Source organism: Cibotium barometz, chromosome 58 (genome assembly GCF_041138505.1).
Source record: "Cibotium barometz isolate CiBa-2024 chromosome 58, ASM4113850v1, whole genome shotgun sequence".
Classification (NCBI taxonomy): domain Eukaryota; kingdom Viridiplantae; phylum Streptophyta; class Polypodiopsida; order Cyatheales; family Cibotiaceae; genus Cibotium; species Cibotium barometz.
The window spans coordinates 17,563,813-17,587,178 of NC_141103.1; the positions used below are offsets into that span (position 1 = coordinate 17,563,813).

Consider the following 23,366-nt stretch of genomic DNA (forward strand, 5'->3'; position numbering starts at 1 on the left):
TATACTGACTTCTATATGCATGAATGATTCTCTCCAAGTGGGTTAAGGGACTTGATTGACTGACACTCTTCAAGGCTAAGGAATGACCTACGTAGCTCGTGCCTAACATATCCTCGACTGAGGATTACAATGGGGTCACGGCGTACGACAAATATCAAATCCTAAAGGGTTCTACTACTATACAGTGTTGCACTGATGATCAGCAATCTTGTCACCATGCACTACAGTGCAGATTGCATGTGATAGCTGCACCCGCATTGCTGTGCTGCGACTATACGTGTGCACCCGCGCCCCTGTGCTACGATTGTGCGCACCCCCTCTGCTTCGCTGTGACTGTGCTCTCTTTTCCCACCCACCCTTGCTTAGGCACCCAAGGCACCAACTAGGGGGAAATAGCCACAATTATTCTACAAGAGCTGGAGGCGTACATCAAGACAGTGGAGAGCAACACCAAGAAGGTGTTGGACAAGGTCCTAAACCAACATGAAAAACAATTGGAAGGTCTCCACAAGGAGATACAAGGCAAGAAAAACAAGATTGAAGAATTGGCAGCAAAGGTGAACCACCAGGAGGAGGAGATTTGGATGTTGAAAGAGACCCAGATGCAACAATAGGAAATGCAAGAGGCTGCCCCAGTGCTAGGGGAACTCTGGGCAGAAATGGAAGCCCTAAAGGCTACGATTGCCTCTACATTGATGAGATCTCGTGCTTCATTGACGAATTAGGCAGGGCTGGTCCCACACTGGCAGGCATATTGATCCCCATACTACTTTATGCAGATGACATCCTCCTCCTCTCTATTAACCTTGGTAAAACCAAGTAATGGTCTTCAATACTTCTTGCCCCTTCACATACAGAGGGGATCCTGTGGAGATTGTCTCATCCTATGTCTACCTTGGTGTCACTTTCAATGGCCCACGCTTCACCATGCTTCCCGCAGCACACATGCCAGAGTGACACGGGGATATGTAGCCTTGAGCTTACTTGAGCGGCAATGCTTCCAGGCACATTTCCAAGAGCCCACGACAAAGGGTTGGCTTTTTGACACCCTCGTCACACCAGCCTTGATGTATGGAGCAGCCTTCTAGGGGTCACATTTATCCGATGAGGATTGGCAGCGAGTTGAGAGCCGCCAAGTTATGATGTTCTCCCATATCATCCACAGCAAACCATCAATCCCACACCAAATTATCCAGGTAGAGTTTGCTGCAGCCCCAATGGTAGTGGATGCACTCTTCCAAACAGTCACATACCTCCATCGCATCAGTCACATGGAGCCCCTTGGGTGTACCAGGCTTGCCTTGGAGTCCTCGAGACAACTAGCACTTGAGGGCCACTCTAAAGTATGGTATGCATTAGTTTCCACTTGGTTCTCAGTATACGGGATTCGCATGGACCGCCTACCACCCCTTAGTACAATTTGGACTCCCCTTTTCTCCGGCCCTCTCACGAGGATACCAACCGGGTTATCTGGTTAGATCTTCTCAGCCTCTACACCCATTGCACATGGATCACACCTCCAGAGCTCCCAACGAAGATGCCCTTCTACAAAGATATCTTCCTCACGCTCATTCATCCAGCAGCCAAGCTACCTGAGTGTACACATGTCCCATGCCTTGCAATTGGCCAAATACGGGCTTCAGTCCACCACCTCAAAGTGGAGACAGGTAGAGCTAAGCACGTCTTCAAAGCCACGAAGCTCATATGGAGACCCAGAGAGGAGAGGATCTGCGATTATACCACACAGAGGTTGATACGGAGAAGCATTACATATGCCGCTGCCTACTATGAGATCTGCGGGAGGTTTCACTGTCTGTTTCGTGAGGGATTTGGTCCACTCTACAGGATCACTGACTTCCCGGACCAGCATTGCCTAAGCCTCTTCCTACTTGAGCTCCGCAGACAAAGGGACACTTTCTTGACAGAGCTTCGGCCCTAGCCACCCCGCCCTCTCCCTCACCAGCCAACCATCACCAGTTTCTTCCAAACCCAGGAGGTGGAGGACAACGTTACAGTGGATCTTGTGGACCCACCTTGAGTTGCTCCGGACCCACCCCACCCGAGAGGAGTTACCTCGGACCGGGCCTCTGCACTCTAGCATGCCCGACGCCCACGGCCACCCGGACGACGCCTACAATCCCCTCATCAGCTCCAAATCAAGGACATGCTCCACTACCATTGAGATACCTTTCCACATGACATAGTTGAGGGAGACCTCTCGGCCATACTCATTAGCCCCATGCTTGATATTTTGGAGAGTGGTATACAATCTACTGGGGGCTGATGCTACTCTCATGTTTCTATGTTCCTAGTATTCCATGATGAGTTTCCATGGATAATTTTGTATCACCCCAATGAGATAGCTATGTTTATGTTTTGTTTCTATTTTATTTTCCATTCCATGATGAGATATGCCATGGACATTATTGTATCACTTTGGTCTCATAGGCCCATTGGATCTTTAGTAGACGCTTAATATATCTTCCTTTCCTTCTCTCTCTCTCTCTCTCTCTCTCTCTCTCTCTCTCTCTCATTGCATGACCACAGCTGCCACTGACCGACTTGCGAGGGGGCACGCCTCCCTAGCCCATATGGAGAGACTGTTTCCACACCTACCTTGCCCGAGAGGAGTTACCTCGGACCGAGCCTCTGCACTCTAGCGTGCCTGACGCCCTGTGATATGCAGCGGAAGTCTTTGTATTGGAAGATCCTGTCACACAAATGCTCACACCGTCTTCTGTATCCTGAGTTTCGTGAGTTTAGCAATCCATTTCAATACTTCAAACTTTAAAGAGATGAGAGAGAGACAGATGCGAACTATACACCAGATTGGGTCCCAAATTACCCACTGAAGGGCCCCCTATCCCGATAACGAGATAGTATTTGCTTTATTTCTTTAGAGAGAATGACTGTGGACTGTAGATAAGCCAAACGCAAGATCTCGGAGGATCGGAGAGTGGCTGATCTGTACACTGCTGTAGAAACACCTCGATGACTTGATCTCGAGCCTATGCACTCTTCCCAAGGGCATGAGGAAGGGCTGCACACCTGAGGCTGAGAGAAGAAGAAGGTGGACTGTTCTACACTATGTTAGAATGCTGAAAACACTTATGAATGCTGTGTTACCTTCACCAGATGACTGCTGCATGTGAGGATGATGCATAGAAGGCTGGACACTGATGCAAACAGCAGATTCAGGGCTGGAAACTGCTGTAGACTGAATCTTCAGGGCTGGAAACTGCTGTGGACAGAAACGCTAGCCTGTAGAGATGCTGTGGACTGAAACGCATGAGGAAATAGAGGCTTGCAGGCTGCTGCTGTACGGCTGGAACAGAAACGCAGGACTGCTATACGACTGGAACAGAAACGCATGACTGTTGTACGGCTGGGCAAAACGCAGAGAAGCTGTACTGTTTGCTGGCGTTGAACTGAGCTGATTTGGATGCTGAATCTGGGCCTGAACTGATGCTGAATCTGGGCCTGAATGAGGCTGAAGGCAGGCGCCTAGGGCTGACTGAAGCTATGGTTTCTCAAGGGGCTGGAGAAGCAAGCTTATGGGCTCTAGGGCTGGATTAGTCTTGGGCTGAAAGCAAGGAGGAGGAGAGCTCTTAGCACAATGAAGACTGAATGAGAAAATAGGCTCTAGGCAAGCCTATTTATACTAACTGGAGGTTGGTCATTTAATAAAGTTTTATATTTATAAATGCCCAATAATGCAAATAATGCTAAATAAATACTAATAAATATGGAAAAAATACCAGATAAATCCCAGTAAATTCCCTAAGGCTTCGGGGATGTTCTAAATGATGCACAAGCATATGAATGCATATTATGCAGGATGCAGAGTGCTTTCTGATGCAAACCCTAAGGCTTCTACTGACTCTACATGCATGAATGATTCTCTCCAAGTGGGTTAAGGGACTTGACTGACTGACTGACCCGCTAAGGCTGAGGAATGACCTACGTAGCTCGTGCTGCCTGACTTATCCTGGACTGAGGAAGTACAATGGGGTCACGGCGTACGACAAATATCATCTTATTGGGTTCTAAAACTGTACAACTGTTGCACTTCTGATGATGAGCATCTTGTCACCATGCACTGAGTGCAGAGTGATGAGCATCTTGTCACCATGCACTGAGTGCAGAGTGACATTCCCTCCTGATTAGCTTGGCGGCAGGTTCATGGCTTCCAAGTAGTCCGCCAATAACTGGGGGTACTCCTGGAAGAACTCCTCGTCGAGCCATACGGCTTCGTGGGTGCCTCGATCTCGGAACTTCGTATAGAACTGACGAATCCGTCGACCGGAACCATGCTTCCATCGATGAAGAAGGATCTGCTCAGGCTCAATAACTTCTGCCTCGTCTACCACGTCTGGCTGCTGTTCATCTGAAACATCAAACACTTCTGGACCAACATATGGTTTTAGCCAAGAAACATGGAAAACATCATGCATTGTCCAACTGGCAGGCAACTTTAACTTCATTGAGACATCACTTATCTTCTTAACTATTGGAAAAGGGCCAAAACTACGGAATGAAAGCTTGGGACAATGTTTGCCCACTTGTTTCAATCTCTGCTTCATGATACGCAAATAGACCCAATCCCCTTCCTTGAAGTGGACATCTCGTCTAGACTTATTTGCCTGTCTGCTATATGCTTCCTGAGCTTTGGTCAAGCGGTCCTTGACTGACTCAATGATCTCGGAAAATGCTTCCGTGGTTTTATTAGCCTCTAAAGATGGAGACACCATTCTCGTCAAAAGAGAAGAAAAACGGCGACCAAAGGCTGCTTCATATGGAGTCTGTCCGACACTGGATGAATGCATGTCGTTCAAGATAGCTTGGACCAACGGAAGATAGTGCTCCCATTTGGACTGCTGGTCATGACAATATGACTTGAGGACATCAAAGGCCAACTGATTATAAATTTCTGTCTGGCCATCTGTCTGGGGATGAAATGCACTAGACAACTGCAACTTAGTTCCAAAGTTTTCAAATAATGCCCTCCAGAAATGCGAGGTAAACTTGGAATCTCTGTCTGATGTTATGGTGCTAGGCAAACCACAAATTGGATATCAATGCTTGAGAAACAGACGGGCTACGTCCTCGACTGTGGCCGTATGCTTGCATGGGATGAGCATGCAGAATTTACTAAAGCGATCCACAATGGTAAAACACTGAGTGTTACGGGATCCAGTGGATGCTGGTAGAGGCCCTACAAAGTCCATAGATATGTCGATGAAAGGTCCGTCGGGGATAGGCAAAGGTTGAAGTAAACCTGCCTTCTTTGTATGGGGAACCTTGACTTTTTGACAAATCTTACACGCTTGTACATGTGCATAGGCATCACGCCTCATCTTTGGCCAATAAAAGGACCGTTCTAATTTCTCGAGGGTACTGTTGATAGTAGAACAACCAACTGTTCTGTACTGAATAGTGGCCAGGCTCAGAAGTGAGGGCCAAACTATACTGAGTACCAAACTCAAGGGAGTCGACATATTGGTCTTTCATACTATCCAAGTCCTTCCCCGTGATTTCGAGAATGGTAGCTTCGTGGACTGCCTGGATGCTGGACTTTCGACTGAGAGCATCTGCTACTGGGTTATGCTTACCAGGGATGTATTCAATCATACCTCCAAATTGTTGGAAGATTTGACTCCACCTGGCCTGTCGATCACTCCACTGGGCACTTGGCATAGTCTGAAGCCACTTAAGTGCTTGGTGGTCTGTTTTCACTGTGAAAGCCTGTCCATAAAGAAAAGGCTTCCAATGTTTGAGCGATGCGAAGACCAGGTGTAAACCCGTCCACATCCAGATGATATGGGACTAAAGTGTAGTTCAATTTATTAGCCAACTGGGGAGAGATGGCGTCTTCAGAACTGCCCATATCGAAAAGGACTACAAACTGTCGGCCCTGGGCAGAGCCATAAGCTCGGATGAGGCTCTTCTGAGCAGCATCGCTCTCACCCTCCTGCTTAGCATCAAATACCACGGATGGCATAGGATGCATGGAAGGTAAAAGTTGAACTGCATTTGAGGTAGTAGGCGGGGCTGGAGGAGCTAGGGAGGCTGTGGCAACTGTGGCAGAAGAAGCTTTGGCGGCCTGTGCCGCTTGCCATTTGTGGCAATCCTTCTTACCATGCCCTATAATATGACAGAAAAAACATCTATTTTCTGACTGGTACTTCCTTTGCTCCTCTGGAGGAAGGTAACCTCCAGTAATGCTTGCTTTAGCCTTTTCATCAGGAGTTTTCTTAGGTTCTTTATCCTTCTTACCCCCTGAACTGGAGCTATTACTGTTGTCCTTCTTAGCATCTTTAGAAGATGCGTTACCTTTCCCTGTCTGTGCAGCTGATTGCTGCTACTGGGGTTTGGTACTGGACTGAGATGCCTGCTTGGGCTTGCCCCCGTTGAGCTTCATTTCTTCATTCTGAGCGAGAGTCAGAGCCCGGTCATATGTACTTGGTTCAAAGTTACGAACTGTGAACCGAATGTTGGAGTCCAATCCACGAATGAATTGCTCCATCTTGGCCTGCTCAGATAACCCTAACTGCTGTGCTAAAGTAATAACCTTACCGGAAAACTGAAGCACTGGGGATCCGCTCTGTCTGAGTCCATAGAACTCGTCTTTCAGACCGGTCATGTACTGGGGCGGGAGAAATCTGGTCTTCAGGTCACGGACAAAGATGTCCTAGTCAAAGGCTGTGACACCTGTGGCCTGGTCTGTATGAATACTAGACCAATGCTGCCACCAAGTGACTGCCTCACCAGTGAGATGGGGAGCCACTAAGTGGACTTTGTCTTGTGGGTCTGTGATCCTAGCTAATGGAAAATGAGCATTAAACTGATGAACAAATTGATTAACTGATGAATAATCACACTTACCATCATACTTACTGAAGTTTGGTTGACTGCGAATGATGGTGGTTGATGCTGCTGCGGGCTGCTGGCTGGTGACACCTATGACTCGGGAGACTGAGGAGAGCTGCTAATACATCAAGTGTATGGCCTCCTTTTCCCGTTGGTGTTCGAGTAACATACGTTCTCGATCAAGCTCACGTTGGTGTTCCCGAGCGGCGAGTTCAGCCTGACGCCGGTCTTCGTCGATCCTGCGTTGGGCTTCCTCATAGTCCCGTCTTTCTTCTTTTTCTCTTCTCCTTCGGGTCTCGTCCTCTCTCCTTTGTTGTTCCATCTGAAAGAAGAGGGAGATGTAGTCGGGTGCTGCTGGAGGTGTAGAAGGACGTGCTGCTGCTGCCTCCAAGAGTTGGAGACGCTCCATGAGCAGCTGGTTCTGAGCTCTAAGAAGAGCTATGGTGTCTGCTGTAGGCGGAAGAACAAGGTCTCCTTCGGGGGAGACGTCTTCCGGCTGATGAGTACTCTCTCCTGTAGACATGATGCTGAAGTCGGTGGTCGTGCCGGAACGCAATCTAACCATCCAAGGATGCCCCCACGCTAGGATACGGTGTGTGTGGACTATCTGAATCTGATACCAATGTGATATGCAGCGGAAGTCTTTGTATTGGAAGATCCTGTCACACAAATGCTCACACCGTCTTCTGTATCCTGAGTTTCGTGAGTTTAGCAATCCATTTCAATACTTCAAACTTTAAAGAGATGAGAGAGAGATAGATGAGAACTGTACACCAAATTGGGTCCCGAATTACCCACTGAAGGGCCCCTATCCCGATAATAACGAGATAGTATTTGCTTTATTTCTTTAGAGAGAATGACTGTGGACTGTAGATAAGCCAAACGCAAGATCTCGGAGGATCGGAGAGTGGCTGATCTGTACACTGCTGTAGAAACACCTCGATGACTTGATCTCGAGCCTATGCACTCTTCCCAAGGGCATGAGGAAGGGCTGCACACCTGAGGCTGAGAGAAGAAGAAGGTGGACTGTTCTACACTATGTTAGAATGCTGAAAACACTTATGAATGCTGTGTTACCTTCACCAGAGATGACTGTTGCATGTGTGGATGATGCATAGAAGGCTGGACACTGATGCAAACAGCAGATTCAGGGCTGGAAACTGCTGTAGACTGAATCTTCAGGGCTGGAAACTGCTGTGGACAGAAACGCTAGCCTGTAGAGATGCTGTGGACTGAAACGCATGAGGAAACAGAGGCTTGCAGGCTGCTGTTGTACGGCTGGAACAGAAACGCAGGACTGCTGTACGGCTGGGCAAAACGCAGAGAAGCTGTACTGTTTGCTGGCGTTGAACTGAGCTGATTTGGATGCTCAATCTGGGCCTGAACTGATGCTGAATCAGGGCTGAATGAGGCTGAAGGCAGGCACCTAGGGCTGACTGAAGCTATGGTTTCTCAAGGGGCTGGAGAAGCAAGCTTATGGGCTCTAGGGCTGGATTAGTCTTGGGCTGAAAGCAAGGAGGAGGAGAGCTCTTAGCACAATGAAGACTGAATGAGAAAATAGGCTCTAGGCAAGCCTATTTATACTAACTGGAGGTTGGTCATTTAATAAAGTTTTATATTTATAAATGCCCAATAATGCAAATAATGCTAAATAAATACTAATAAATATGGAAAAAATACCAAATAAATCCCAGTAAATTCCCTAAGGCTTCGGGGATGTTCTAAATGATGCACAAGCATATGAATGCATATTATGCAGGATGCAGAGTGCTTTCTGATGCAAACCCTAAGGCTTCTACTGACTCTACATGCATGAATGATTCTCTCCAAGTGGGTTAAGGGACTTGACTGACTGACTGACCCGCTAAGGCTGAGGAATGACCTACGTAGCTCGTGCCTAACTTATCCTAGACTGAGGATGTACAATGGGGTCACGGCGTACGACAAATATCATCCTATTGGGTTCTAAAACTGTACAACTATTGCACTTCTGATGATGAGCCATCTTGTCACCATGCACTGAGTGCAGAGTGCATGTGACACGCCCTCGACCCCCCCGTCAGCCACGATCACCTCATCAGCTCCAGATCCAGGACATGCTCCACCGCCATCGAGCTACCTTTCCACGTGACATAGCTGAGGGAGACTCTCGGCCATACTCATTAGCCCCATGCTTGATATTTTGGAGAGTGTTATACCATCTACTCGGAGCTGATGTTGCTCTCATGTTTCTATGGATCCACCAATTGTTTGTAACCTTTTTGGTCTCATAGGTCATTTTGGCCTTTTGAGGACGTTAATATATCATTTCATTTCATTTCTCTCTCTTTCTCGCTCTCTTTCTCTCTCTCTCTCTCTCTCATTGCATGACCACAACTGCCAGCAACCAACTTGCGAGGGGGCACGCCTCCCTAGCTCGTATGGAGAGACTGTTTCCAGGCACATTTCCAAGAACCCTGCACTAAGCGCTGGCTCTTTGATACTCTAGTACGACCAGCGGCTATGTATGGTGGAGCCCTTTGGGGGCCAGGACTAGGGAAGGATCACTAGAGGAGCATAGAGAGGCTACAGGTGATGATGTTGTCACGCAGACCAGGAGTAAGCCATCTGTACCACATGACATTCTACATGCAGAGTTTGGGGTGGCCCCACTGGTTACAAATGCCCTTTTTCAGACTCACTTATATTCAGCATGTATACACGCTTGACAGAGATCGCCTCCCACGACTAGCACTAGAGTCCTCTATGCAATTATACGACAAGAGGGAGAGGGAGCGATTGAGACCAGCTGGACTGCCCTCCTCCTCAGCGACATGGCCACCACCATTACCGACACATGCATGGTACTCTGAGGTAGTCGAGTGGTTTCATGCACACGGCATACAGGTGAACCGTCTCCCCTTGTTTCAGTATAGCTTGGATTCCCCATACCCTGATTACTCACGTCAGGAGATCAACCAGATCATCCGGTTAGATCTACTCGGGCTACACATACACCAAACATGGGTGTCTCTGTCAAAGATTGGTAAGAAGTGTGAGTCTACAGAGATCACTTCTTGAGAATCTCCAAGGATGGATTCGTTGAGATCCCGGGATACATACAGATACACATGTCACATGCCATGCGTATCACGATCCGCCAGCTCAAGGTATCCTCTCACCGCCTCAGAGTAGAGACTGGCAAAGCTGAGGATATCCCACATGAGGAGAGGACATGCACAGTATGCATCACAGGAGCAGTAGAGGATGAGGCCCATTATATACTCAATTGCCCGGCTTACTATGAGATACGGGGGAGATTCCACTGCCTCTTCTGAGAGGGATTCGGACCACTCACACGGGTGATACAGTTTGAGGATAAGAGGTGTTTGGGCATGTACTTGATGGAGCTCAAATGACAGAGGGATGTAGTGTTGAGGCAGCATGCTGAGAGACAGCCCCGACTCCGACAGGACACCTCACAGAGAGCCATCACAGATTTCTTTGTGGTACATACATCCACATCGGAATCCACTGCCCACAACAGTTCCTCTACTACGACATCAAAGCCCACCACTTGTACCCAAGCTCCAACTCCACGCCCCAGAGGAGTTCTTAGTGAGAGAGCTTGATCCATTTTGCGAGCCAGACGTCCCCGACCCAGAGCATCAGGGCCCTCCACCACAGAGACAGATTCGTGAGGTTCTCCGCCGACATGTCACGCTCCCATCACAAAGGCCTGACATTCACTCCACCATCAGATCAGTTCTGGCCGAGGCGGGTATCGTCATTAGCTGATCACAGCATTTCTCACTCTACACAGGATCATCTACTGATCACATGTACTGTTAGATGTTTTCATTTTACTTTTTCTTTCAGTTTTCCATGGCTCAGCATATCCATGGTACCATTGTATTACTGTTGGTCTCATAGGCCCTTGGGGTCTTCCATAGACATTAATATAACTCTCTCTCTCTCTCTCTCCCACCCAGGTCCCAAGGGACCATCACTCAATTCTTCTGACCACGAGAGGATGCCCCACCAGCTATGGATGACATAGCCATAGCCTCATCGAGCCACACATTCTTGAGTGCCCAACCCCCCACCAAACCCCACTCTGGCAGGATTCTAGATTGGGCCACAGCACTACAAAGAGCCCGACTCCCTAGACCTCGCCAGCAACACAGACATCAAGCCCAACTTGAGGAGATCTTGGAGAGGCACAGAGCCACCTTCCAGCGCCCAACGGATCTACAGAGCCTTCCACAGGCTAACACCATGCTCGATATCCTTGACGGCCCTCTCCCCTATCGAGGGGTTAGCTCCATAGGTATGATGATGGTCCCACTTTGTATCATATGGCTTGGATTTGACATTCTTAGCTCATAGCTCTCGTCTTTGTTTTCTTTTGTACCATGATGAGATTACATGGACACTATTGTATCACTTTTGGTCTCAAAGACCCAATGCGTCTTTTGAAGACGTTTAATAGATACTTTCTTTCTTTCTTTCTTTCTCTTCGGACGGACACTCTCTCTCTCTCAGTAGGCACCCCGTGGGACTCTAGTTGTTGAGAGAGCTATCCAGTTGGGCAGATCCAGACGCCCGAGGGTTCGCGGATCCTCACATCGGAGACGGTGCCTACACCGGAGGATTCAGAGCATCATTGCGAGGCATCGGGCTTGCCCGACCAGGCATCTCACTATGGCAGATATCCAGGCCATCCAGCAGAGACCCATGCTAGAGCTCCTAGGATGATTACCACTCCAGCCATATACTGTTGTACTCACTGTCACTTTTGTACTCCCCCATATTCATGTATTCATGTATCCATGTACTCATGTACCCCATTTTGACTAGTAGCATTAGCTTCCCACTCTCCCTAGTTGCTGCTTCCGGATGCTCCCTACACCTTCAGTTCTTTCTTTTCTTTTCCAGACAGTGTATCAGATGTCACATGGTTGTAACTTTGGTCTCATAGTTCACTTTGGCCTTTTGAAGACGTTAATATAACATTTCATTTCTATATATTCGGACATACAGTCAACTTTGTTTTTATCACGTAACTATTGCAAAAAGGGAAACATGTAGGCCTAAACTTCAGTGCCGTACTAAAAAGATGGTGTTGGGTAGCAGAAAGAAGGTGGCACATTCTCCTTGTGCCACTTGGTGCAAGGAGTAAAGGCCAATGGCATAGTCCTGCTCTAAGCTTGTCAAACATCAAAACTTAAGATATCTCCAAAACCCTTCAAAACTTGCAACAATGATGCCCTCCTTTTCCTTGGCGGTATGAATTCAGTTACTTCTTGAAGAGGCTTGGAACTAGTATGGACATAAGTACAGGCTGTTGAAAAAATACTTGCATGTAATCAGGCATGCCAGTATGGGCTGGCCAATCTGGGTAGTAAAGCTAAGCAATCCTCTTTACACAACCATGTACTGCTTTTTAATCTTTCTATGCATGATCAGATCGATAAGTAGAAGCTCTTACTTTTAACTCATTATTTGCACAATCTTTGCTTTCTCCTGCTTTTACCATGGTCCAAAGGCATGTGTTATACTGATTGTTGATGTGACCTGGAAAAACAGAGACCATGTCAAGCGAACATGTACAAAGCTCACAAAAAATGGTGTGAACTAATCCTGGGCAAGGGCAAAAGGGCATGGGCATACAGTCAACTTGGCGCCAAGACAGATAATCCCTCAGAACAGAATCCTCCGGATAGCAAACTGCTCTTCCATCAAAAGCAGGGGGGTACTGCAGGTTCTTGTCTGAGAAGTAGGCAGGCCATTTGAACACATATGTTGCAGCAAAAAGCGACACAATAACGGATACAAGCTTGCTGTGCCAAAAGACGTGAAGTTAGGCAGAACTTCAAGGGTATACAAAAAGACCCTTGTTAAATTATCCATAGCCATTAGGTACAGTACCTACAAGAAAGACATTGTTAGATTATCCATAGCTATTAGGTACGGTATCCTACAAGAAAGAAATCCTAAAAGTATTGCAGGCCTCCTGCCAATTGTTATAATATGTGAATATTCACAACAAAATCAATGCCCATTAATGCCACCAGCCATCCAAAAATCTAGAGGAACATATATACCTAGCTCGCCTCTTATACAGATTGCTGTTTTTTCGGATTACAAAGCTGCACAGAAACAAAGCATGGTTGCTCTCAAACTAGTAGAAAACCCAGATGTCCAATACGTATATTACAACACTTTTTGAACCATCACTTGAGTAGCCATGTCAATCATGGCTTAAATAGCCATGGCTGACATGGCTACTAAAGCCATGTCAACCATGACTGGCAAAAGGTTCATCAATACATTACCTGTACTCGTCACTTACACCATATGCAAATACAATATCTGGCAAGTCCTCCATCACAGCTTTGGCACACTCATTCATCAAATTCAAGGCATCAATATCATTTGGTTTTTCGAAGTTGTGCACATCCGCAAACCTGAAGATAAAAATCTAATAAATTACTGGACAGCACAGCAAGAATATTACCTTTTAGAAAGTTCAGGTAATTCCCAAAAAAACAAAAAACAAAAGTGTGATCCTACCTCTGCTTACAAAACTTCAGAACATCAACTCCCCCCAAAGCATAGCATAGACATTCCTACTAAATTCAATAATCTAAAGGAAGAAAGCAGAATGCAGATCAATACTCCTCGAAAGAATTGCACTAAATCTGTATCCATCAGTACTGTTCGGCACTGTATATGTCACCACCTCCATGTGGACTCCGTTGATACACCAGAGCAAAAACTCTAGTTATTGTCGATACGGTCTCCAAGAAATCAGTGTACTATGAAGACACCCACTCGCATATCCTCCCAAGGTGAAGACAAATGTCACCATTTGGCCATCCAGGTGGTCTTCCCCTATTTCGTGCCAAGGTACGGGAGGCCAGGGAGCTTCGTGTCGCCCATACTAAGGCCAAGACTCGCATCACCTACGGGACACGAGGCCTCGTGTCACCCGTAGTGTGGCCAGGACATGTGGAACCCACTGTCAGGGATCCCAGTTTAGGCTTCCCACTGAGCCAATTCAGTGCTTTGGAAAACTTGCTATTTATAGGTTTTAGGAACGGAAGATATATCCATTGCATAATGCATATGCACACAGCTCTACCTGCTTGAAACTATTTTCGAGTGACTTGTTTTCATGTGGCTGCCTGCTAAGATGTGTCCACTTCATGGACGGGGGACGCCCACCCATGAACCGTGCAAATGCCCTATATTCTGACATGGTTTGTAGCATGTGAATAGGTGGTAAGTATTTATTTAAACCTTTGTTTATTTTTGTAAGACTTTATAACCTTAACAGTTCAAATTCTTTTAAGTTGGGCACCGGCCATTGACCAATGCCCAGGGCCCAAGGACCAAGGTATGGCCTGTCCAAGCCTTGGGCACCCATTAAAACCCATGCGTGGAACTCTTTAATGAGGGGGCACCTTATCCTTCATTAAAGGGAGGGTGCCATGTGTCCTATCCTTTCCACCAACCTCTCCCACGACTACTTGCCCCTCAACTGTACCTGCTGTACTGCTTGTACTAGTTACTGTACTTGCTGGAAACCTTGTTGTACTTGCTGTACCGCTTGGACCAACTGATGTACTTGCTGGATACACCTCTGTATTTGTTGTACCAACTCCCGTATCAATTGTATTTGCTGAAACAACCCTTGTACCTGCTGTTCGTGCTGTACCGGAGTGTACTCTTGAACCTGCTCGGGTGCTTGTGCATGTTTGTGCACTCGTATTTGGAGGACTTGAACCCTAGTCTCTGCGAGAGGATGAGCCAGGCTCTAGTACAAAAGCGCCTGTTTGTGCATGGTCACACGGAACGATAGTTTCGCGTTCATCCCTCTCCAGGTGTATAGCCTGGTGGTCAAGTCATGGTGACTCTTACAACGAGTCCTGCATCGACATTCTACCCCAACACACTTTTGTTTGGGTAACTTGTCTTCATACTCGTATTGCATTGGATTATCTAGTAGGCAAGCCCTTGGAACTTTGTATAGATTTAAATACTCCAATAATATACTTCAGTATTGAGGGCGCGGGGGGGAGGGGGGGGGATGTGGGTTCTGCCCGTTCACGGCCCTAGTGATGGTGTACTATGCAGTGCTTGTCTCTTTTGCAAATTATCTTGTGCAATGATGTATCATTGTTATGTGCAATGTGGCTTTTACATATTTGGTGTGACGTGCATATTGTTCACAAGACGGTGCCCAAGGACGTTCACACCTAGCCGGTGTAGTTTCAATGGTATCAGAGCACGGTTGTCTTCTCACTGGGGGAAACAATCAATTGGGCATTGGGCTCCATGTGGACAGCCGTCAAACACTATGGACAGCCATGCACAAAGTAGTCAAGGGGCAAGTGGTACTCATGCTTCTGAAGCTTTGGGCAATAAGCATATGTATGCAGGTTATATAGAGGAGCAAATACATGTGGGACAGCCTTCTCGAGGTAAAGAGAAGATGCAAGAGGATGACCCAAATGTATTGAAAGCAGAGATTGAGCATGTCAAAAGGCAATTGTATTCCAAGGAAGAAGAGCTTAGGATGCTCTATGATAACCCGCAGGTTCACAAGCTATGGAGGCCACAAAGGCTGAGTCTATGGTGGCACACACTATAGATTCTATGGTGAAGGAATTGGGTATGAATCCTCGAGAAGTAGCCCTTAAGTACCTTATGCGCACTGGAGATTTAGTGAAAGGCAATGCAGGGGAACTGTGTGAAAGAACCCCCGCATGGGCCGCATGGGGAGACCTCAGATAGGTAATGCTCTGTCTCGCAAGGTCAAGTCTTATGTGCACAAAGTTGAGGCTTCCGTGACTTCCAAGCAAGCCTCCACCCCATTCTTCCCTTTATCTCGCATAGCCAAAGCTCCATCAGGACCACCAGAGGTGTCAATCCGCTCCTCAAAGCAAGACTCAATCTGTATAATGGAGGGGAGAACTTCCTCCCAAGTAACTGGAACAGGACGAGGAGAAGAAACAAGAGACTGAAAATAAGCATCAAACCTCTCTGGAAGCTTGGAGAGAAGCCGAATAGCCATGTCCTCTGTAGAGATATCCTTGCCACAAACAGCAAGCTCGTCCCGGAGATCTTTCATCTTCGAGATGAAAGCAGATAAAGATGGAAAGGCAAAAACTGATAAGTTCATAAGCTACTTTTCCAACGCCAAAATCCGACCCGGAGACTTAATCTCGTAGAGATCTACAAAAGCCTTCCAAACTTCACGTGCGACATCTGCTGTACTGGGCATTTAATGCTTAAGCATTGTTCTCCATGCAGCCGACAGGGCATCCATCATTAAACGCTGAGGCGCTTGCAGCCGACTGGTTCATAAATCCAATATAATAATGCTCCTGCAACCGCCTCCCATCTGGTTCAGCCCACGGCCCCTTCTTCCATGCCCCTGCTCCAAGTCCAACACTGCCACTTCTGCACTTTGTGCTCCAAATCCTAGTTCTAGTTATCTTTTACTGGCTGCCCCTTCTGGACTAGCATCTGGATATGTCCATGGGCAAACATGCACATGACATCGCGGAAGCTCTGGGGGTCTTCTTTCAGCCCTAAACACCACTGAGAACATGCTGATGCAAAAACGCAGACAGAAGGGAGAGTAGAGAGAGAGAGATAGCTGGAAATTCAGTATATTCATATGGTACCAAAAAGTTACCCCTAATCTACAGCCATAGGCTGCCTTCATAAAAAGGTGGAATACACCAAAATACTCCTAGTCTAGACCCACACCCAAAGGGGGAGTGAATGAGTTCATCAATGAGCACGTGCACCTTGGTTTTCAGACACCGATGGACTACCCCTTTCGGAGTGACTCCTGTCCCTCGAAGGACAATTGGTTTTCAGCCTCCGGACGTCTCCCACACACATAGTGGATGGTCAGATTGTGCTCCAGAAAGGAAGTGTGTTTTCCTGCTATGGCGAGCTTCGACAAGAGAGACCAAGAACCATGGGACCAGAGTGCACCGGGCAGCCCAGCTAGGGCACCAGGCTTGACTGTTACAGATATGTTCTAGCAGATGATGCGAGCAATCACAGACCAGACAACCAAGTTAGAAGAGCAAAATGCATAGATTTTGGCTCTGGAAGAGCGTACTCGTTCTCCAGCGTCGCGTTTTCCATCTTCTCCCCCCTCTCCTTCCGTATCCCAGATTCTCGACACAGGGACCCTCTCGCGGGGTCACGACCGCAACCGAGCTCTTTGCTTGAGTTGCAGATGCGTGCATTGGAGATCCGACAACGTGAAGACGAAGCCATGCGATGCGTGGAACACGAGCGTTACCTAGCAACGTTGGACGCCAGATTGACACCGGCGGCGCCCTCGAATCATTTTCCCGAGAAAATGAACTTCAGTAAGTATAATGGTAAACTCGACCACCCCACAACTCTCTATTCATGGTTGCATCAGTTTGAAGCTTACTTTGCCGCAGTTAGAAAGACAGATACTGACAGAGTTATCTTAGCCAATTGGTACTTGGAAGGTGAGGCCATTCCTTGGTGGACTTAGTGGGCTCATGCCCACACCAGATTAGGTAAAGCAGCTTATGTGTGGGACGAGTTTGTCCGCGACCTTAACGGTTACTACCGCCCCACTAGAGCGACAGTCGACTCGAAGACGAGTTCAAGGGAGCGCGTCAAAACGCGCAACCAATCCTTCAGTTTGCCAATAGAACTTCGACTTTATGTTTGCAATTAGGCTTATCTGATGCGAACAAGAAAGGGCAGTTTTTGTATGGCCTTGACATGCAAATCCAGTGGGAGGTGCGTATGTTTAGGCCAGCCACCTTTGAAGACGCACTCTCGCTTGCGCAGAGTGCAGAAATGAAGCATAATGGTGGCAAGCCCAAGACTTCCCAGCCGGCTACTCCCAAGGCTACCGCCTCGGGGGGGAAAGGCTAGAACCAGACAGGGTCTTCCCCAGGACAGAGCTCGGAAGCCTCTGGCTCCAAGAACTCGAACAATGCGTCTAAGCTTACTCCAAACCAGAAAGCGGAGGCAGGCAAGACAGGTGGCAAGTTGAGTGCTGAGGAACTTTCTCAGTACAAGAAGGAGGGTAGATGTTTCTTTTGTCATACAAAAAGACATATTTCTCGGGAGTGTCCTAAGAAGCCTCCAAAGCCCGTCGCCGCTACCTCCACAGCTTCCGTGGTGAGCTCAGCTCCCACAGACCCCCAGTGGCTGCCCCTAGTTCTTCGAATCCCGGTGCTTCAGAGTTGGAGCAATTATTAGCCAGGAGCTCGAAGATAAGCAGAAGGGCACCCATGACCAGGAGTATGAGCGCAACGAATTGCTCAAGTCCTTTGGCTACATAGGTGGCCAGAGAGTCGTCGTCTTGTTTGACAGCGGCAGCACGGAGGATGCGGTGGTCACGAAACAGGCCGCTGGGCGTGCCCGTTTCGTCCTGACTTCGATAGACAAACAGGTTGAGGGTTTTAGCACAGGCATGACAACGAGCGTCAAGTATGAAGCTCTAGGTGCTAAATTAGTTATTTAGGGCATAGAATTTATGCGTGATTTTATGGTTGCCCCTCTTGTAGGAGCAGACTTAATTTTGGATATTAAGTGGTTTCACAAGTTTCTTCCTGATGTCAAGTGGGACAAGCACACGTTCCAGATCAATCGGAATGTGTCAAACGCCCCAGTGACCATTAAGTGTGAGCCAGGAATTCCGAACTTTCCGCTCATAAGCCACTTGCACGCTAAGCAAGCAGTCAGGAAAGGCGCACATTGTGCGATGATATACATCCAGACAGCCCAGACGGTGGCCAGTGCTTCCAAGAAGTACTCGGCTCTCCATGAAAAGTTCCAGAAGATTTTGCTTCGGGACAGTCTCCCTCCCTCCCGTCCAGATCGGAGGACCACAAGATTGACCTCCTCCCAGGCTCGGAACCCCCGAGCAAGTTTCCGTATCGCCTTTCCAAGGCAATGGAATCGGAGTTGGACCGCCAACTCCAAGAATTGTTGCAATCTGGCTTCATCCGCCCCCCAGCGTGTCGCCATTTGTAGCACCCATCTTATTTGTCAAGAAGAAAGATGGGTCTTCTCGACTGTGTGTCGATTATCGTGCACTCAATAAGCTGACTATCAAGAGTAGATTCCCGATGCCTCGAATAGATTATATTCTCGAGAGGCTAAATGGAGCAAAGGTTCGAAACTTGATTTAAAGAGTGGGTACCACCAGGTGAGGATTGTGGAGAGGGACATCCCCAAGATAGCCTTCCGTACGGAACGGGCCCACTATGAATTTGTGGTCATGCCATTTGGCTTGACGAACGCCCCAGCTACATTTAACCGCATGATGATGCGTGTTTTCCGGGATTTAATTGGAAAGTGTGTTCATATTTCTGGACGACATACTGGTATTTTCAGCTACGGTTGAGCAGCACGATATTGATGTGGAGAAAGTCCTTAAGTTGCTGGAAAGCAACGAGCTCTACGTCAATGAAAAGAAGTCAGAATTTTATCTGTTCCAGGTACACTACTTGGGATACATAATTAGTGCCGAAGGCATTCGACTTGATCCGGCTAAAGTGGCCGAGATTGTCAATTGGAAAATACCTCACACAGCATATGACATCAGATCCGTTGTGGGTATATGCCAAGCATACTCCACCCACATAGACAAGTTTTCTGACCTCTCAACAAATCTCACCGATCTGTTAAAGGGTATGAAGACAAAAAGGCAATGGATTCGAATGACTCCACGAGCGTTGGAGGCATTCAAGAACCTCAGAAGCGTCTTGTTTAGCACTTGCCTCGTGGGACGAGCCATTTCAGGTGATCATCGATGCGAGTAACATCGCAATTGGTAGTGTGTTACAACAGAATGGTCATCCGGTAGCTTACATGTCTCGTAAGTTACTGCCCGCAAAGAAAAATTACTCACTCTATGATCGTGAACTCCTTGCAGTTATACAGGCCTTGAAACATTGGAAACATTTTTTGTATGGCCGTGACTGCAAATGCAGTATAAGGGGGAGAATAGATGTTTCTTCTGCCAGACCATGGGGCATGGTAAGAAAGACTGTACCAAGTGGCAAGCTGCACAAGCTGCCAAAGCCCCTGCCTCCACAATAGCCACCGCCACAGCTTCAGCTTCAGCTACAACTACACCTCCCGCATCGGCCACCAATGCAATCCAACTCTTGTCCGCCTTAAACGCCGTACCCACAGTGGTATTTGACGATAAGCAAGAGGGTGAGTTTGAGGAGCAAAAGAAAGCCCTCATTCTTGCTTATGGCACAGCAAAGGAACAACAATTCATTGTTCTCTTTGATATGGGTAGCTTTGAGGATGCCATTTCTCCTCAGTTGGCTAAGAAGATGAGTTGTACACTTGTACCCCATCATCTGGATGTGGACGGGTTCACACCCGCCGGGTTCACACCCGGTCTTCGCACACACATATCTCAAAAGGCTCAACAATTCTCATTCATGGTTCAAAAGGCCGCGTTTCAACGAGACTTCATTGTCTCACCTCTTTTGGGGTATGATATGATTCTCGGCATTCAGTAGTTTAGGGATTATGCACCCATTCTTGATTGGAGGCACGACACTTTCACTATTGTTGATGGTGTTCCTGAGCCTGTCCTAATTCACAGGGATAGGAGCATTCCAAGTATTCCTCTAATCTCACACCTCCAGGCCCAATGAGCTATCAAAAAAGGAGTCGAGTGTGCATTGATATATGTCAGTAGCCAGTAGTCTATTGTTCAGTCAGCAACCCCCTTAAAGCTAAAGTTGGATGGTCTCCTAGAACAGTTTCAGGACATCATGCTAAAGGATGATCTTCCGAGATTCCAATCTTTATGGCTAACATTCCTAAAACAGCCGTAAGGACTTAATGTGGCCATTACGAGTTTGTGGTGATGCCATTCGGTCTCACCAATGCACATGCGACATTTAACAAGATGATGTCTCAGGTATTTGTGGAGCTCATAGGCAAGTGCGTGTTCATCTTTTTAGATGATATACTCATTTTTTATGCTACTGCAGGGCAGCATGTGCTGGATGTCGAAAGGTCTTGCAACTTTGCGACAATGCGCTCTACATCAATGCAAAGAAGAGCGAATTTGGGGTAGAAGAAATCCATTAGCTAGAATACGTTATCAATGTAGACAGGATTAGCCTCAACCCTAAAAAGGTAAGGGCAATTCTCAAATGGGATGTTTCCAAGAATACACAAGAGATTCGCTCTTTTGTATGTCTCTGCCAAGCATACAGTACCCACATGGACAAATTTTCTGACCTTGCAACACCTCTTACCGATCTACTCAAGGGCGTGAAGGCGCATCGACAGAAGGTGTCCGTTATGAACAAAGAACTCGAGGCATTTCATGCAGTGAAAAAAGTTCTCTGAATCTCTGATTCTCAGATTGGCTTCATGGGATGATCCTTTCGAGATAATCACCGATACCTGCAATCTAGCCATAGGAGCTGTCCTCCAGCAGGAACCGGGCCTAATGGCTTATTATAGCCGGAAATTAAATGATGCAGAAAAGAATTATTCTATGTATGACAAGAGCTATTGGGGGTGATGACAACGCTTAAACATTGGAAACATTTCCTTTACAGGAGAGAGTTTACAATTAAGACAAAACATCATGCACTGAAATGGTTACAGACCATGCCTAGTACCCAATACAATGGCAGAGAGTCCACTGTGCTTGAAATACACGGAAAAGATCTCGACAGTATGAAGGCACAATACAAGGATTCATTGGAATTCGGAACTTAGTATAGATTGGTCCTACAAGCACAACCGGGTCACTATACCATTCATGATGGCTGGTTATTTTACAAGAACCGGCTGTGCATTCCCAAGGAAAAAGCGACATGCACTTCTCCATGATGCCCATGACTGCATGTCAAATATGCCAAAAAGTGAAGGTACCTTATACAAAACAAGCAAGGTTACTTCAACCTTTGCCAATTCCAGATGGTCCTTTTCAAGATATCAATAAGGACTTTGCTGGACCTCTTCCCGTTGCATTACACGGAAACTCCAGATTGGGGAGATTCTCGAGCAAGGCAGGGAGACTCCCCCAATCATGGTGGACATGGGGAGCCTCTTGACAATCATAGACTCCCCTATACTGGATATTGTAGATGGATGAGGATGACACCACATGAGATTTCCTTTGTATCCATATGGAGATGTATTTGCGCATGTATCAACATGCTCACTATGATCATATTGATGATGGTGATGATATGATGGGCATACAGCTAGTCTATCCTCTTGTATGAGCCTTTTTAGTTTCTTTTAGTCTCTTCCATGGCTTAATATTACATACTACTTTTGGTCTCTAGACCCATTGGGTCTTTAAAAGACAACAATACACCTTCTTTCTTTCTCATAGCCGTTTATGAATCAGACAAGAGATCCCAGGTTCAAGTCCCTCGGTGGAGTCATATGGATGATATGTTCGCTGGCTAGGCTGACCATAAAAGACCTCCCTCTCTCTCTCTCTCTCTCTCTCTCTCTCTCTCCACATGAATGAGCAACCAGCTTCTACACAACCATGCTAATGGCTCCCATTAAAATTAACGAGGAAAAATACCTGTGAAAAGAGCGACCGTCAATCCTTACAACAATCCAAGTGTGTGGAAGCAATCGATCTTCAAGCTCAAAGGACTTGACGTACTCGTACTTGCTATTAGCCATCGTTATTGGCTTCCCCTCTCTGATGGCTCGCAATCATCAATGAAACTTTGTATAGATTTTCAAGGGTTTTGCCACCAAGGTTTTATTTCTTAAGGTTGCAGAAGAGCTACATAACTTGGTACAGAAGTAGGGGAAAAAAGAAAACCTTGCTAAAGTAGAGCATGTAAGGAGGAAAAATAAATAAGTAGCCTTCACTAGTATGATTTTTTTTTATGACTTAGAGTCCGGACGCCCATCCCTCAATGACACTTGGCGACATTCGATTGATTGTCGGGCGCCATAGCTTTTCACACGTAAAAGGTCATCCGTGGATGTGGAGCTTGCATGGCGCTGAGGTGTCATTAGGCGGATGCAAAATGTTGGGTGGCACTCCCCCCTCGCCCAAGGGAGTGTCTGACTGATTTCCTCCCCGAAGATAAATGGTGGGACTTGAACCCAGCACGTCTTCCACATGATGGAAGTGTCCCACCACAAGACTAGTGGTTACAAAGGGCTAACTTTAGAATATAACCTGCTCAGTTGAGCCAACCAAAGTTCTTGGTGCCCATCAAGAGCGAACACACCGTTCGTGGACTTTTTGCGTCTGCACGGGACACTTGTGAAACCCCCCTTACTTTGAGAAAACTAATTTCATTAGTTTAGTGTTTTTGGCACAAATAGTTTACCTCAGTATAATTTCAGGACAACTATATTGTGTTTTTAAGAGATGGAAGATAAAAATGAAGGTTACTTTTCTTAATTAAATTGTCATGCTTCAGTTGAAATTTAGCAATGCTAATTTTTCTTTTCCCATAAAAGTG

The 23,366-nt window shown here is 46.9% G+C and overlaps 1 protein-coding gene across 1 annotated transcript in view; it reads right to left on the bottom strand.

The window, feature by feature from the left end:
- LOC147605978 (uncharacterized) overlaps positions 1–22,909 on the bottom strand; it is a 39,058-nt gene extending 16,149 nt beyond the window's left edge. Inside the window, exons 1-5 of the mRNA XM_086792603.1 lie at positions 22,463–22,909; positions 13,188–13,319; positions 12,957–13,001; positions 12,523–12,692; positions 12,341–12,426 (exon numbers count right to left, since the gene is read on the bottom strand). Coding sequence (XP_086648729.1) covers positions 12,341–12,426; positions 12,523–12,692; positions 12,957–13,001; positions 13,188–13,319; positions 22,463–22,566 — 537 coding nt within the window. The 5' untranslated portion in view covers positions 22,567–22,909. The remainder of the gene's footprint in view (positions 1–12,340; positions 12,427–12,522; positions 12,693–12,956; positions 13,002–13,187; positions 13,320–22,462) is intronic.
- Between the last annotated feature and the right edge of the window lie 457 nt (positions 22,910–23,366).